We start from the raw sequence: 14424 nt of genomic DNA, 5'->3' as shown, positions 1-14424 counted from the left end.
GTGCAAAGAGGTCAGTTGTATACATTCTCATTTGGTTTAGTGTAATCTAAATGCTAGCAAGAGCATATGATTGTAAGGATAAGTGGCTGATTGCAGTGTGAATGATATGTTGACTCACTCAACTGTAGAGGAGGAAAGTAGCCAAAACAAATAAAAGAAAGTAAGAAACACTAAAAAAACAAAATGATATCAGAGCCAGGTTATGGGCTATGGGCTATGGGCCTGTGGATCCTAGGACCTGTGGGTTATGGGCTCACCACGCTTCCGCTGCGCCACTCTGATAATTGAACGATGGCTTCCAAGTAACATACCTAACCGTGATAACTTGTATTGATAAAGAGCAAACTCAATCAGATGAAGACTTGAAGAGCAAACTCAAATGAGGAAGATGGCAGACCCATCAACTAATATGACAGAGAGCTTTGTTTCCAATGCCTCAATCTCAAAGGACATCCCTGAAAAACAGGTCAAGCGTGTCCTGGGTTTTCTCAAAATATCCGGTATTTCTGGCCCTGTTCCCGATCACTGCGATACTAAAGACTTCTACTCCCATCTCGTACTCGACATCCTCAAGCCCCTCGACATTCAACGAGGCCGTGTCACCTGCCTTGTCTCCGTAAAACCTGCTTTCACTGTAAAGTCTTTCTCTCTGTGTCTGTTTCAATCTATAACATTGTTCATTGGTTTGTGTTTGCTTACTTTGGATTCAATTGGGTTTGTCTTTGATTGCTACAACTCCTACAAGGGCAAAGATTAGGACCCTTTTTCATATTTGCTTATATTTAATCCCTTTTTAGTTGATCTCTAATCTGGGTGTTACTTAATCTGAGTTAAAGTTGGATACTTGTTAGACTAGGCTCTATTTGTACTCTAATTGAACCTAAATCTTGGTCGGGAGTTTTTCATTTGTGACAAAAGGAAAGGGGGTAGAGAATTTGGGTTCAGTTTGATTTGTTTTGGTGTACTGGCTTGGCAATAGAAGCAAGTGACTGATGATTTGCATGTGAATGTGAAGAACTTTTTCGGTGGATTTCATGGAGGAGCTATAGCTGCCGTTGCTGAGGCGGTGGCGTTTGCTACTGCAAGAACGGTTGTGCCCGAGGATAAGGAGCTTTTTCTAGGGGAGCTAAGCATCTCTTACCTATCTTCTGCTCCAAAGAATGTGAGTCTTTTTTATTGTGCTCTAAATTCCGGTAACTTTTGCATTTGATGAAACGGACTGCTTGTCAATGAATGACCCTAAAGCAAGAACATAGTATTTGGTATTGTTGATGCTCTTAAGATGTACTCGTATATTGTGATCAGAACTTGCCTTTTACTTGTTATAACTTTACTGATACACAAAAGATTGTTTGGTTTCCTTTGGAACCTTTTTCTTCATATGCCATTATGGAGGTGAGCACATTTTGTTCTTCTGACTAAAAAATGGGGCGGAACGTAGAAATTTCTGACCACTATGATTTGTTTACTAATCATAATGAGATTGCTTGCTTTCCAAAGTCATTTTCTTAAGATGTCAATGTGCAAGTGCTTTGGCATATATACAGGCTAACAGAAGAGCCGAAAGGTGAAACATACCATGCAGCTAAAAATTTTGAATTTCAAACAGTATAGTTATTATCTTATCATTATTGAATGAATTACGTAGATATTGTGTGAACAACTCAGATGTCCTAAATGATATAGTATATGGATTAATATTGGTTAATCAATAACAACCTTTGATCTTACATTATGCTTTTCAAATGGAGGTCATTCTGACTTAACAATTGGGGCAAAAAATGGAAACATACAGACCTCTAATGGTTTTCTTATGTCTTCCTTAAAAATATGTGATTACTTTCTAATCTTCAAAACCATTTTCTTAATATGCCAATGTGGAAGTACTTCAGCACAGATAATCGGCCAAAAGGTGGGCCATTCATCCAGTTAAATGAAACTCAAACGGCATAGTGTTAACATTATCATTCTGGTATGGATTAGGCTTATAGTGGTTGAACCTCAAAGTCTATTCTAGTGCGTAGATTTAATCCAAAACTACCATCCATCTTACATTATGCTCTTCAAATATTGATGTAGCTGAATGATCTTAGGTACGTATACAATTCAGTTCATCACTGCTTAGGTAATTTACCTGATCATGACAATTAAAATTTATTGTAAAGGTATTATGAGCTAATTGGCATTGGCCTTGTAATCAAAGAGTAAAAATAGTGTTATTTCTATTTCTACTGCTCTCTCTGATATCTTTTCATGTGTAGTTTCCCATCTTTAATTTACATTTTTCACATCAGTCATTTATTTCTTTGCAACTTCTTTACAGGCAGAGGTGATAGTTGATGGATCTGTAGTGCGGAGTGGAAGAAATCTGACTGTAATAGCACAGGAGTTCAAGCTTAAGAAAACAGGCAACTTGATATACACTGCTCGTGCTACCTTCTATCACATGCCTGTTTCAAAGTTATGAATTTGGATGTTGAGTATTGACTGTATATCTCTATTTGTGTTACCTCACTTTGTACCTCATCGCTCTGCCTTCACCATATTACCAATTGTGGTATTTGGCTGAATTGATTCTGGCAATATGTATATACAAGTTAGTCTCCAATAATACCCTTGATTCCTTGAATAAGAATCTGAGTACTTATTCATGCGAAAGGTTTCACTGGAGAGGAATAAAAACATGGAGTTATGACGGTAACTAAAATCTTATGACATGAAAGCTCTCTATCTCTGTTTCTACTTTCTACAGCCTGAAAAAGAAATCATCTTGCAGAGATATCTATCAACTTCCCCTTGCTCTTTTCGGACAGGAAGATGAGGAGGAAAGAAAAATGCGAGTATGTCACTCTCTACTTATATAATAAGACTAGATTAGACGCCCCGCGTTGCTGCGGTTTGTGTATGCTGGTAATTAAAGTGTAAGATGCGGTTTGTGTATGCTGGTAATTAAAGGGTAAGATTCAGACATGTATGGGAGATCAATGGAGGGAATAAATTATATTAAGTTACATTAAACACATATATTACATTTAAAACGAAGCCATTCCTAGTTGATCATACAAAATGTTGTTGATGATGTTGCTCCACTCAGTTCCCTATCATGTTGAATCAAATGAAATACAACTCTTAGTTATGAAAAGATGACATGTTAAATTTTTAGTTAAGTAGTCTGCGGATATATGTAAAAAAAATAGTTTTACGTTTCCAAATTCTTATTTGATCCTGAGGCAGATGGTATAGTGCTTTTGCAACTGCATCCATTCCTCTTTTTCTTTCTATGATTGGATCTTGTTCTGTTGCTGATCCTGAAGTCTATTGATCTGGGAGGATGTGTTTCACTGTCAGCACACCATTAATACTGAGAAGAGATCGTTGATGTAAATGTTAGAAAAAGATAGATGTATCAACCATATTACAATGATAGTAGTTGAGGTCAAGTATTTATCAAAGCCAATTACACCGCAAAACAAATGTGATTGAAGAAAGAGAGCAAGTCATAATTAGCAAATCAGGCATACACATTTAACAAATCTCCAATAGGTAGTAGTACTGCAATATATGCTAGCATTATCTCTAATCTCCACTTTGTCCCTCTTATTTGTCAATCTACCACACATTCTTACAGTAACTATTATAAATAGCAAAAAAGAGTTTCGGCACTATAATTCTCCATGTACGTACAACCAATATCGAATGGCATTAATGCTTAAACAAATTTACATGTGTAAAATATGCAACTATTATATTACCACACAACTAACTCCTCTATTGACCAACAACACGAAATTGACTACAAATATATTTTAACCAAGAAACTCAGCCACAAAAGATCCAACTACGTTGTGTAACTACGAAAAAGAGTGAAATTTTAGAACACTATACCTGTAAAATCGCCAAACTTGATATCAATTATTATTAAGAAGATAAGTAGAGAACTGAAACATATCAATTTGAGAAACATTTATACACCAAAAACAATAGACCAAATCCCCATTGCTTTATGTTGACAGAATTCAGAACATTTTGTCCTTATCTAACTCTACTAATATGCAAGATGAATTATAATAAAATAAAATTTGCAGTGTAACACAGATAAGTTTGTATTAAATGCATACCGACTAACAAAAACAAATTGAAACCACAATTTTTCTAAAAAAGCTAAACCTGCAGTAAGAAAAGCAATTACCTATATCTTCTTCTTTTAGTCCTCTTGATGGAAACTACCTTCAACCTTGCAAAAGAAGACATGAGTTATCAGCAAAGCCAAACATATAAGGAATAACAAAGAAGACGGACTGACAAATTAAAAGAGATATCTGTTTCAACCGAACAACTCCATTTGATCTAAGCATACAATCATAACTCTTAGATCAAATTTTAAGACCAAAAATCACCATCGTACCTCCAGTATTGTCAAAACTGCTTCACTATTACCAGCAACCTAAACACAAACAAACAAAATAGACACCCTTAGACAAAACACATTAATAGCAAAACATAAAGACTAAAACAGTTCAAAATGACACACATCATTATAGAATATTTTTCCATGTACCCAAATGCAGACGCAACAATATGACCCAACTGATTACAAAACACGCTGAAATCCAATGATCTCATCAATCGGAAAAAAAAAAACCACAATTGCTACACCCTTTCCTCAACAAAAATCAGAGAACCCAAACAAAATCACATTACAATAAAAAAGACCAGACAAAATCAAACAGCATCAAGCAAACAACAACGAAACCAAAAAACTCTGCATTCTGACCACATAACCGTTTGAATTCTAGAGATGGCTTTCTAACCACATAACCATTTGAAGAATCCTGAATTTTCACCACTAATAAGTTAAACAACATGTACTCTTTCCCACTACTTGAAAGCAAGAAAGAAAACCAAATTAGTAAAACTCAAATACAATTATACAATTATAAGTTTATAAAAATATAGACAAAATTAACTGAAACAAAGAGACAAAATAAATCTGCAGAAGCAATAGAATATGAGGTCGTGTCTAGGAACGCCTATAAGTTACTTAGTATGAAGCAGTCTTGTTTGTTTTTTCCTTTTCCACTATTGGTTTTTTGTTGTCTTTATTGTCACCATCTATCATGAATCAACAAATTCCATTTTGGTAAAACTCATTTGGTCATCCATTACCATAGGAAATTGAAGCCTAAAAACTGTAAATTTTAATTCTAGCTGAATAAGCTTCTCCTCCCCTTTTCCCATATATGTTAGATGATTCTCATTAAAAGCTTCATTCACCTAGTGATTCATTTGGTTGTTTGGTTTAATTAAGTTGCTACCTTTGAGAAAGAATGCCAACATATCCCACCCACACACAAAATCTAACTAATTATAAGCGTACAAACCCAAGTACACTTAGAAGAGCAATCCACCAGATCCAAAATTATTAAAAACTCAGAATTAGTACCTGGAAATAATGATATATCAAACCTTGAGAACAACGAACACTACTGAATTTCAGACAAACACTAAATCACCAAAATAGATTCAATCGTTAAATTGCCAAAAGAAAATGAACCATACCTATGATAAACAGATACCAAGGTGAGCACCTCAGCAGCCAGAAAATATCAATAGGGAAAAAAAAACCAAACAGATAAATTCTATGAAAAACTTAACCCACCTCAAATAGAGAGAAGAGGACATCGGCAGAGAGCTTTTAGAGAATAGAATGCAGATGCAGACGACCCAGAGATCTCTTATACGTCGGAGAACCCCCAATTATTCTCTGACACGCCAACGCTGCCACCAGAAAGAGCAAAGTGATCATAACCAAACGAAAAATCTAGCAGAGGATGATTACCAAACGAAAACAAAAAGGAAATTAACAATTCCAATAAAGTTCTGAAGACATAGTGAATACGGAAACCCAAATCCTGTGAATGATCGTCGGAGAGCTTCTAGAATCAAGAGATTAACCAAATTGAGAAAGTGCATAAGGAGAAAGAGAGGGTTTTGTTTTTTTCAAACATTTATCTAGATTCTCAATGAAATTCTCAATAAAAAGTAAAAATCCCCAATAAAATGTGATGACATACCTACGGCTATAAGGCAACCAGAGGAGGCCAAACTCTAAAGCTAGCAATAAAAGCGGAATATCAATCTCTTCTTGGTGGTGTAGTTTGTTTTCTGTTTTTCCTTTGCTCGTCTTTCTTTTCTGCTTATTTTGTTTTGTTTGGTTGCTGGGTGTTTTTGCTCTTGGAATGAAATTTCAGTTGCTAAAAAAATCTCATCTTTTTTGCTTCCTCAATCAGCCTTCGATTTCTTCACTTCACTGTCATTTGTGAACAGTAATGCACGCCTCCCCAAATATTGGATAGTAAATTAGGAAATAGACGGGTTGGTTGGTTTGGTACTCTGGTATTTACCAAGTGATTCAAGAACCGGCAACAAGACAAATATGGCAAAGCCCTCGATAGCTCTCACAGAGAGCTTTGCTTCCATCTCCAAAGCAACAATTTCCAAGGACATTCCTGAAGAACACTTGAACCGACTGGTGAGGTTTCTGGAAAGAGTGGGGATCTGTGGAGATGTCCCAGATTATTGCAGTACCGAAGGCTTCTACTCCAACTTAATTGGAGGGATTCTGAAGCCTCTGATAGTCCTACGAGGCCGCGTCACTTGCTTGGTCTCCGTCAAACCTGCTGTTATTGTAAGCTTTACTTGCTTCTCACTTTTCAGCAAGATATAATAGTAAGATGAATTTTCTATACCAAGATGAAAGATGATAGTTTTCTAGGAGACCGAATTCTGACTCCTTTGAAAATCCAATTCCACCATTTCATTTTTGTTAAATTTGATAAATAATATGGCTACAGATATTGGGGTTAATCTGCTTTCTTTCTTTGTCTGGATACAAACTATTGAAACTAACAGTGTGAGTAAATTTGTTCTCGATTGAGTAGAATAAATTTGGAGGATTTCATGGAGGAGCTATTGCTGCTGTTGCGGAGGCTGTGGCCTTCACTACTGCGAGAACGGTGGTGGCTGAAGATAAGGAGCTTTTCCTAGGGGAATTAAGTATCTCTTACCTCTCTTCTGCACCAAAGAATGTGAGTCCTTTAGGAACTTGCACTCAATTTGTTTCAACTGTTGTATTTGATTAATCTGTCTGACTTTATAATGCAATGTATACATGATTTAGGATATTGTTGATACTTAGGGTATAGACTGATGACACTTCATGAGTTATTTGCAACTCTATGAGCACCATCTATTTTCAGTTCTTTTTTAATATGCATCTTGTACAAATGGAGATGTGTTTTTCTGAAACCTCATTAAATCGGTTCTGGTCTCATGAACCTTGAATATATTAGGCTGATGCTGGTTTTGGACTCACAAATTTCTTGCTTGGCTTATGGATTTTGTCAATAACGCATCATAACTTCAATGAAGAAGACATAGTGTCATTAATAGGTTATGAAAATGCACAATCCTTGATTCTGAAGTGTTATGTGCTGAATGTAAATGGCGTTGAGTAACATAGGACCTTGTTATTTCTATTGCTGAATGACTTCAATCTGGTCTGCATAAGTGCATAGTTTACATTGTTTACAATCTTAATTTATTTCAGTATTCGTTTAAGGGTTCACAGCATATCTGCAGGCAGAGGTGATAGTTGATGGATCTGTAGTGCGGAGTGGGAGAAACCTAACTGTGGTTGCACAAGAGTTCAAGCTCAAGAAAACCGGGAACTTGGTCTACACTGCTCGTGCTACCTTCTATCACACGCCCGTTTCGAAACTCTGAGTAATTAGGTGATTAACGTTGTTGTGGTTGCCTTATTTGATTGATATCACGAACGAAAACAATGGTTCATGCCATATGCAAGTGTTCATTTTGAACTCTGGCTCATAGATTTTAGTAATTTACACATTCTGAAATAATAAGATCATTCAATAGAAGAAAAGGAGACATTTTAAAAGAATGATTGAAACTCTTGTTCATCCTAGCCTGGATTATAAGATCCTTATTATCCACTTGTTACTAGGATTATATGATTTGGAAGAAATATTACAATGGGAGGTAACCTTACACTTGAAAGTAAAGAAATAGGCAGACAGATACCATATCAAATTATCAATGGAGAACTTAACCAGAGAGTTTCATTCATGGGAACTCCAAACTAGTTCTGACGGACAGGGTCTGCTAGCTCGGGAGTTACTTCAAATGTCAAGCCTGAACCACCAAACTTTTCTTCTATGAGTTTGAACATTCTCTCCTCCATCACAGGGGTGAAATAATTAACCCAATCCAATCTCCCACATCAGCTTTTCTGAACAGGTTCTTATTTTCTAAGTTGACGACATCCTTTCCGGTGCTCCATGCCTTCTTTCCGGTGTTGTTGATCTCCAACTTCTTCGTGGTCTCAAAAGAACAGAGCTTTGAAGTGTCTTCAATTACACCGTTTCTCTCCTCCTCCTCGGTGAAAGGGCAGTCTAAGAACTCGGCCATTGTCTTCAAGTGTAGTACAACATATTTCTTCATCTCCTCGTACTTCAAAAATAACACATTGTTAGGTCTCTTCAAGCTCTCTTTCCAGTAACCCAAAATATGATCCCAAAATGGACCATAAAACCCTATGCCTTGGCAGTACCTATCAAAGGCTTCATCAAGGGACGTTGGAGCTAAAGATTGTGCGAGTTTATTAGTGAAATGCCAAAGGGAAACGAAAGTGTCGAAAGGGTTTCTGCAAACATAAACGATCTTACAGTTGGAGTGTTTAACAGTACCCAAAGAAGAAAAAGGAATGTGGATGGCAAAGAATCTTGGCTCAGGAGAGTTGGATGAGAAATCAGGAACTAGGTTGTTATATAGAGATCCAAATCAATGAATGGCACAAGATCATGAGAGTTGGAAGTGAGCAAAGGATGGACCTTTATATCAAAACGGTGTCGATTCGCAACAGCAAACGTCAGGGTTTTCAACCATGTTGTGCCGGATTTAGGTAAGCTGCCACAACTATGTCGGAGTCCCTAGCTTGGAAGTGCTTTTGGAAGGAGATTATGGCTTGGAGTATTGGGGGAGAGCACCAAAAGCCTTGGAATTGATATTCGTAAGGTGTTGTCCAGCCTTTTCCTTTGGGGAGAGAAGGAAGGAATTGTTTACACTCAATACTGAGGTTTTCTTCTTCATGGTCAGCCGGCTCATGAATTTCAGGCATACTAGTAGTCATTTGAACTGGCAGTACTTACTGGTATCTAGTGATTAAACCAGGCCTGAATATAAACTCAGAGAAACACCTACACATATATACATCAATTAAAAAGCTAACTTCTCTGGATCTTGCATCTCATGCACTACTGCAATAGTACAATCTTGAGCAACAGCCACACACTGTAGTGTGGCTTTATCCCTCAAAACCCCACCAGTTCCCACATTTGATTGGCAACATTGCAGCCACATTAAGAAGGGAGTGCAGCTCATTGGCGGGGGTGGTTGTTGCATGCATTTATTTTCTGACTTGGTAGGTATAACCAGTGGCGGATCTTGGACGGGTGTTTAGGGGATGCTTGATCTAGAATTGTAATTTATGGAGGATTTGGAATTTGGCCGAAGGCAAAAAATGTTTTTGACAATGTACTCAAAATACTATGTGATTCACTTTTGAACTGATTGTTTTACATTATATGCATCAAAATACCTCCAAACATATGTAACCGAGGGTGGATGGAAAGCAAACGTAGAAAGCCAGAAATCCCAAATAGGAAAATCCTCAATTCAATCATGACATCCAGTGCTCACTAGAGGAGTGGAGGCCCCGAAATTAATCACTCTAATTTAAGAATTAGGCTTTAGTTTTTAGGGTTAGAGATTTAATTTTATAGAAAAAAAGAAGGGAGAAGAAGACACAAGAGATAAAAAGAAACAAAAAATTGGTGGTCCGTGTGAGATTAGAGAAGTTGGTGTGGGAGGAGATTGGGTGTGGGTGTGTGTATGTATATGTGTTGGTAGAGGGATTGAGTGTGAGAGAGAGTAGGAGATGCTAGTCCTAATTAAAAAAAAATTAATACCAATTTTTTTTGTCTTTATAAGTGACTTGGGGATGTGATTGTCGTACGAGGGTGAAATATGATGATTTGCTAGGATCGGAACTTAAACCATTTAGAAAATCGGATTCCACCAATTATGTTAACTATGTTACGATGCAGTTAACTATTGCTGCTAGTGCGCTGAGGCCTGAGGCCGTGGCCGGCGTTTGCTACTGCGAAAACGGTGGTGTAAGAAAAAGAAAAAAAAAGAGGTTATATATGCGGTAGAGAAAAGTTCTAACAGTAAGAAAAAAAAAATAAAGATCCATGTAGATTACAGGCCTGGAAAATCCACTGATTGATAACTAGTACACACAACACATCAATGGCGTTTGAAAAACGCATGGCCTTTTTTTAGCGTCACCCTTTAACGCCATCAAAACCGGCGCCGTCTTTTCCCAAACACGTCCATGGCGTTTGAAGATTTTCCGTGGCGTTTCGGAAACACTATAAAATTAATGACGTTTGTTAAACGTCATGGAATTTCTTTCATTGAAAAACGCCATGTATTTTTTTTTCAGTTTAAAAAAAAATTATAAGACTACTTTTCGTGTACATCAAAGAATCAATCTACATACTTTCAGTGTAATGTATATTGCTCTTTTTACAAATTCATGTTGTCTAAACCAAACTAATAAAACTTGTGGAGTTGAGCAGCGGTTGCCTTGAAACTTGGTGGAGATTAGCACCCTCCTATATACCAAACAGGGAAACATCAAATAATAAACAACTTAATTTCATATTATAGGCCTATCATTGTACTTTTATATATGGTTGTATGAACAATACATATGCCACAAAATTCAGATGCCATTGACATTTTAACCCTAGTTGCATAGTAGGATAGAAGTAACAAGCAGAAGGGCAGCAGTTACCTTCACAAAATAACCTTATGTTCTAGAACTTCGTTCTTTCAACAAAACATTAATTTCAACAAATTTTAGCCTGCCTAAATACAAAAGTAGTATTAAAAGATGCAATAAACACAAAGTATGCAATAAATACAGAAAAATACAAATGTGGAGTAAATAATCATCTTTATCAATCCCATAGTGTTGAGAGTTATGGGTTATGACACAACACATAGGAGAAGCAAACTTCAAGCATCTGCACAAATAGCACAAGGCACTCTGTGAGCCAAACTTCAGTGTTCATTATTCGATTTTACTGAGCATTTGAAACCAGATTACAGTTCAAGAGCAATTTGGATAATCACCTTAAACCATCATCTAGACCATGTAGCATTACAATTTGACTCTAATTGATAATAGATGCCGACAGTACATCATGGTTAAGAGTGGTAAGCAAAATTGTTGGAGTTTCTAGCAAAAGAAGAAAGAAATTGTGTGATGCCTTCACTACAAGTCTACAGGAATTCAGAAGCACCACAAAAAAAAGAGATGATTAGATGTAATTTGTACCTTCAGTTAATCATTATAGGTTACATCATCTTCTCTTTCGCCTCCTTGCCTTGCTCAAATTATGGTCCGTCTCTTCATCTACATCTTCAGTCACGTTAAAATATGCTGCAAATTGTGATAATTGAGAATGCGATCATATAAGTTTGTTGACAAATAGTTATTATCAAAATTTCCATCTCACCCCACCCCACCCCAACGATGACAATAATTATCAGACACACAAATGTAATCACATTACCTTCACAACAAATATGTTGCGTGATGAAACCTCATCTAGAATTTTTTTGTAGACACAGTCAAGGTACTAAACATGAGAGCAGCCTTTTGCTTTTCCAGCAGATTGTGCCTTTAGAACCTACAAATAGATTTACCCAAAATGATCAACTTAATTATCAGTAGCATCATACAATATACAGAGTTTAATGAAGTTTTTATTTCCTCATAGAAAGATGGTTCCATATAAGAAAAGAACATAGAAACTAGTTGGAATGAGTTATATCAATTTTTTACTAAGTAAATAAATAAATTAAATACAAGAATCCCACCAATGGAGAGCCACCTATTTGATGAAACAACACTAGATCATGTTTAAGATTATATCTAATAGAAAAAAAATAAAAGAATTCTACCTGTCAGTGGTTGGTACAGATTACAACCAGATGTAGCAGGACTAATAAAGAAACAAAATTAAAGTTCCACAACCTACGATCCAAAAATTCTACCCAGACCATGATGCTGGGTGGCAGAAGAACAATTCTATCCAAAGAATGATCACAAAGAAAGTAACTATGGCAGGTATAGTCTTTACGATGAAGTTGAAGCCCAAATAAAGAACAATTTCTTCAATGTGGGTGAATGGTTATCAAGGATTAACAACTTACGCGGCAGTTATATATATATGGCAATATTACTGCATGAAATTCCTGAGTTCTTGCAAAGACTTAAAAAGGTTTATCATGCAGGTGGGAAATGGGAATATTTTTTGAACCAACATGTTTGGTCAGCCGAAGATGAATCTTCCATTTTATTCTGCATAGCAAAAATCAGTCTCAATACAATCATACCAACTTGATATTCATTGCAAGAAGCATTCTAACAAATCCTCATACCAGAGGCAACAGTTTCTATTGCGTATATATACCTAATTGCCTACTTCATGTTCAGATTTGACTTTCATACAGACATCTAACTTTCATTTAAAAGTTACATAACCAGCCAGCATTGATGACTTACAGTCCCTTGGGAAGCTCCCTTGATTCCAAGAAGCTGATTGAAGCTCGAACTGCCAGCCGAACCTAGAATTTGAGAAATTAAAGATAAAAAAAGCAAGTGAGTAATGAATCAAAAATCAAACCCCACAATCTGAGAAACCAAGTGAAAACCCAATGCTTTCGAATTGCAGTCAAACCCATATTTGAAAAGGATCAACCCTAGAAAGTCCAAACCCAGAGAACTTGAAGCCCTCAAAGTCCAAAACCCAGAAGAGAAGATGTGTTGCGAATGAAGAGGTTCGATTTTGGGGTTTGGAAGGATGTTGACCTAAGGGTTTGGGTTTGATTTTATTTATGGAGAGGATGATGGGTTCGGAGCCAGAGCGAGGAGAGTTTTCAATTGTAAGGAAAATGAGAGAGGAGGGTCTTCTTCTTTTTTCAGTTGCCTGGAAGGAATTCCCCATCCAGCCCTCTTTAATAACTGATGGGGATTAACCCGCAAGCCTTAAAGACCTACGAATGGAGGGGATAGTTCTCCCAACACGCACTGCTGCAACCACAATGCCTCAAATCCGAGACCTTGCTTAAGCTGCACTAGCTCTTATCCACTAACTGCAACCAAGTGTTGGTGAGAGAGGAGGGTTTTCTATCCCAATTATTTGAGGCTAAAATGAAATAAGACCCCCACCGCCTATATCAATTTTATGTCCTTCGGTGCCAGAGGAAACGCCATGGATGTGGAATATTTCATGGCGTTTGAAATCGCCATCAAGTAAACATGTAACGACTTTTCCATAAACACCATAAAATTTTATGGCGTTTTTTAAACGTCATTAACGTTGTGAACCGTCTCCATATAACATATAATTGAATTAAAAAAATTAATGGCGTTTTTTAAAAAACTGTCATTGATGTATACATGTGTAGTAGTATATAATTGAGTTCAGGTGAGACCAAAACCCAGCAGTGAGCTAGCGACATACTTCCAATTAGGTTGATTTATTTATGTTGATGCCACTTTTTCCCCGAGGCCCGACATACGAACAACAGATTCAACGGTTCTCAAATCACGCCAAGCATAAATTAAAACATGTCATGTAATTTTCGTAGACCCAAACTATCCCGAGGGTCGTGGTTTAGAAGGTAACGAAGCTTGTGAGGCTCATCGTCGAAATAGAGCACGTAAACAAATTTTGGACTTGGGAACCAAAATTTATGCATTATGTGGTTTTAAACCCAACGAGGCCCAAACTCATTTCTAACCCAAAAACCATCACATGGCCCATGACTCATGACCCATGACTCATATCCAATCAGCCACTTCTTCCCCATTGTGGAAAACACGTTCATTTCTTTTGCAGCTGGGACTGGTGCTTGACTAACTCCGGTAGCACCAGAGAATCTAGAAGAAGCAATCACGCGCAAAGATCTCTCCAATTTCCAACCCTCTCACCTCTTAGAGCGTGATTTAAAGAACCCAGAAAATCAAGGTCTGAGCAACACCGGCCTACCGTTGTGTCACCGCCACCCCTATACCAGTCTCTCCCTCTGATGAGATGAAGGAGAATCCCAGAAACCAACTGTCCTTGAGGCTCTCCTCCCTCTCCCAACTCCACTATAAAGAGGGTGGTAACTATTGTTGCAGAGGGGGGATTTGATTCCAATTCATTCCCTCGGATCTCAACCCAGAAAAAACTAGTAACTTCAAGCAAGAGAGCAGGCCAC

General features: G+C 37.2%; 2 protein-coding genes, 2 long non-coding RNA genes and 1 pseudogene across 8 annotated transcripts; 2 read left to right on the top strand and 3 right to left on the bottom strand.

The window, feature by feature from the left end:
• Positions 1-342: 342 nt before the first annotated feature.
• Positions 343-2635, top strand: LOC126801624 (uncharacterized). The gene is made up of 3 exons (XM_050529042.1): positions 343-634; positions 1016-1162; positions 2324-2635. Exons 1-3 carry the CDS (start codon positions 380-382, stop codon positions 2465-2467), a joined length of 546 nt encoding a protein of 181 aa, XP_050384999.1. The 5' UTR covers positions 343-379; the 3' UTR covers positions 2468-2635.
• Positions 2636-2758: 123 nt separating this feature from the next.
• On the bottom strand, positions 2759-5804 carry LOC126802872 (uncharacterized). Its single transcript, XR_007673019.1, has 4 exons — positions 5660-5804; positions 4406-4444; positions 4190-4234; positions 2759-3361 (listed from the first exon to the last, which is right to left on the bottom strand). It is a non-coding gene; the product is annotated as an uncharacterized LOC126802872 (long non-coding RNA).
• Positions 5805-6383: 579 nt separating this feature from the next.
• LOC126802871 (uncharacterized) lies at positions 6384-7945 on the top strand. Its single transcript, XM_050530578.1, has 3 exons — positions 6384-6688; positions 6942-7088; positions 7642-7945. Exons 1-3 carry the CDS (start codon positions 6437-6439, stop codon positions 7783-7785), a joined length of 543 nt encoding a protein of 180 aa, XP_050386535.1. The 5' UTR covers positions 6384-6436; the 3' UTR covers positions 7786-7945.
• Positions 7946-8161: 216 nt separating this feature from the next.
• On the bottom strand, positions 8162-9199 carry LOC126803208 (cytosolic sulfotransferase 15-like; annotated as a pseudogene).
• Positions 9200-10455: 1256 nt separating this feature from the next.
• On the bottom strand, positions 10456-13348 carry LOC126802382 (uncharacterized). Of its 5 annotated transcripts, XR_007672951.1 has the most exons (7): positions 12722-13348; positions 12370-12517; positions 11727-11843; positions 11489-11593; positions 11284-11389; positions 10943-11174; positions 10456-10760 (listed from the first exon to the last, which is right to left on the bottom strand). It is a non-coding gene; the product is annotated as an uncharacterized LOC126802382 (long non-coding RNA). The 5 variants fall into 5 exon arrangements; XR_007672954.1 differs by lacking the exon at positions 12370-12517 and having other exon boundaries at positions 12642-13348; XR_007672950.1 differs by having other exon boundaries at positions 11727-12517.
• Between the last annotated feature and the right edge of the window lie 1076 nt (positions 13349-14424).

This window comes from Argentina anserina, chromosome 7 (genome assembly GCF_933775445.1).
Source record: "Argentina anserina chromosome 7, drPotAnse1.1, whole genome shotgun sequence".
Classification (NCBI taxonomy): domain Eukaryota; kingdom Viridiplantae; phylum Streptophyta; class Magnoliopsida; order Rosales; family Rosaceae; genus Argentina; species Argentina anserina.
The sequence above is the reverse complement of the archived record's forward strand: the minus strand, read 5'-3'. Positions and strand labels throughout refer to the sequence as shown.

What these genes read in the sequence shown, in the direction of transcription:
- LOC126802871 (XM_050530578.1), top strand. Translation starts at nt 6,437, where the DNA reads ATGGCAAAGCCCTCGATAGCTCTCACAGAGAGCTTTGCTTCCATCTCC. An exon ending in CCGTCAAACCTGCTGTTATT is followed by an intron (nt 6,689 to 6,941) that starts GTAAGCTTTACT and finishes TCGATTGAGTAG; the next exon opens with AATAAATTTGGAGGATTTCA. An exon ending in TCTCTTCTGCACCAAAGAAT is followed by an intron (nt 7,089 to 7,641) that starts GTGAGTCCTTTA and finishes GCATATCTGCAG; the next exon opens with GCAGAGGTGATAGTTGATGG.
- LOC126801624 (XM_050529042.1), top strand. Translation starts at nt 380, where the DNA reads ATGAGGAAGATGGCAGACCCATCAACTAATATGACAGAGAGCTTTGTT. An exon ending in CCGTAAAACCTGCTTTCACT is followed by an intron (nt 635 to 1,015) that starts GTAAAGTCTTTC and finishes GTGAATGTGAAG; the next exon opens with AACTTTTTCGGTGGATTTCA. An exon ending in TATCTTCTGCTCCAAAGAAT is followed by an intron (nt 1,163 to 2,323) that starts GTGAGTCTTTTT and finishes ACTTCTTTACAG; the next exon opens with GCAGAGGTGATAGTTGATGG.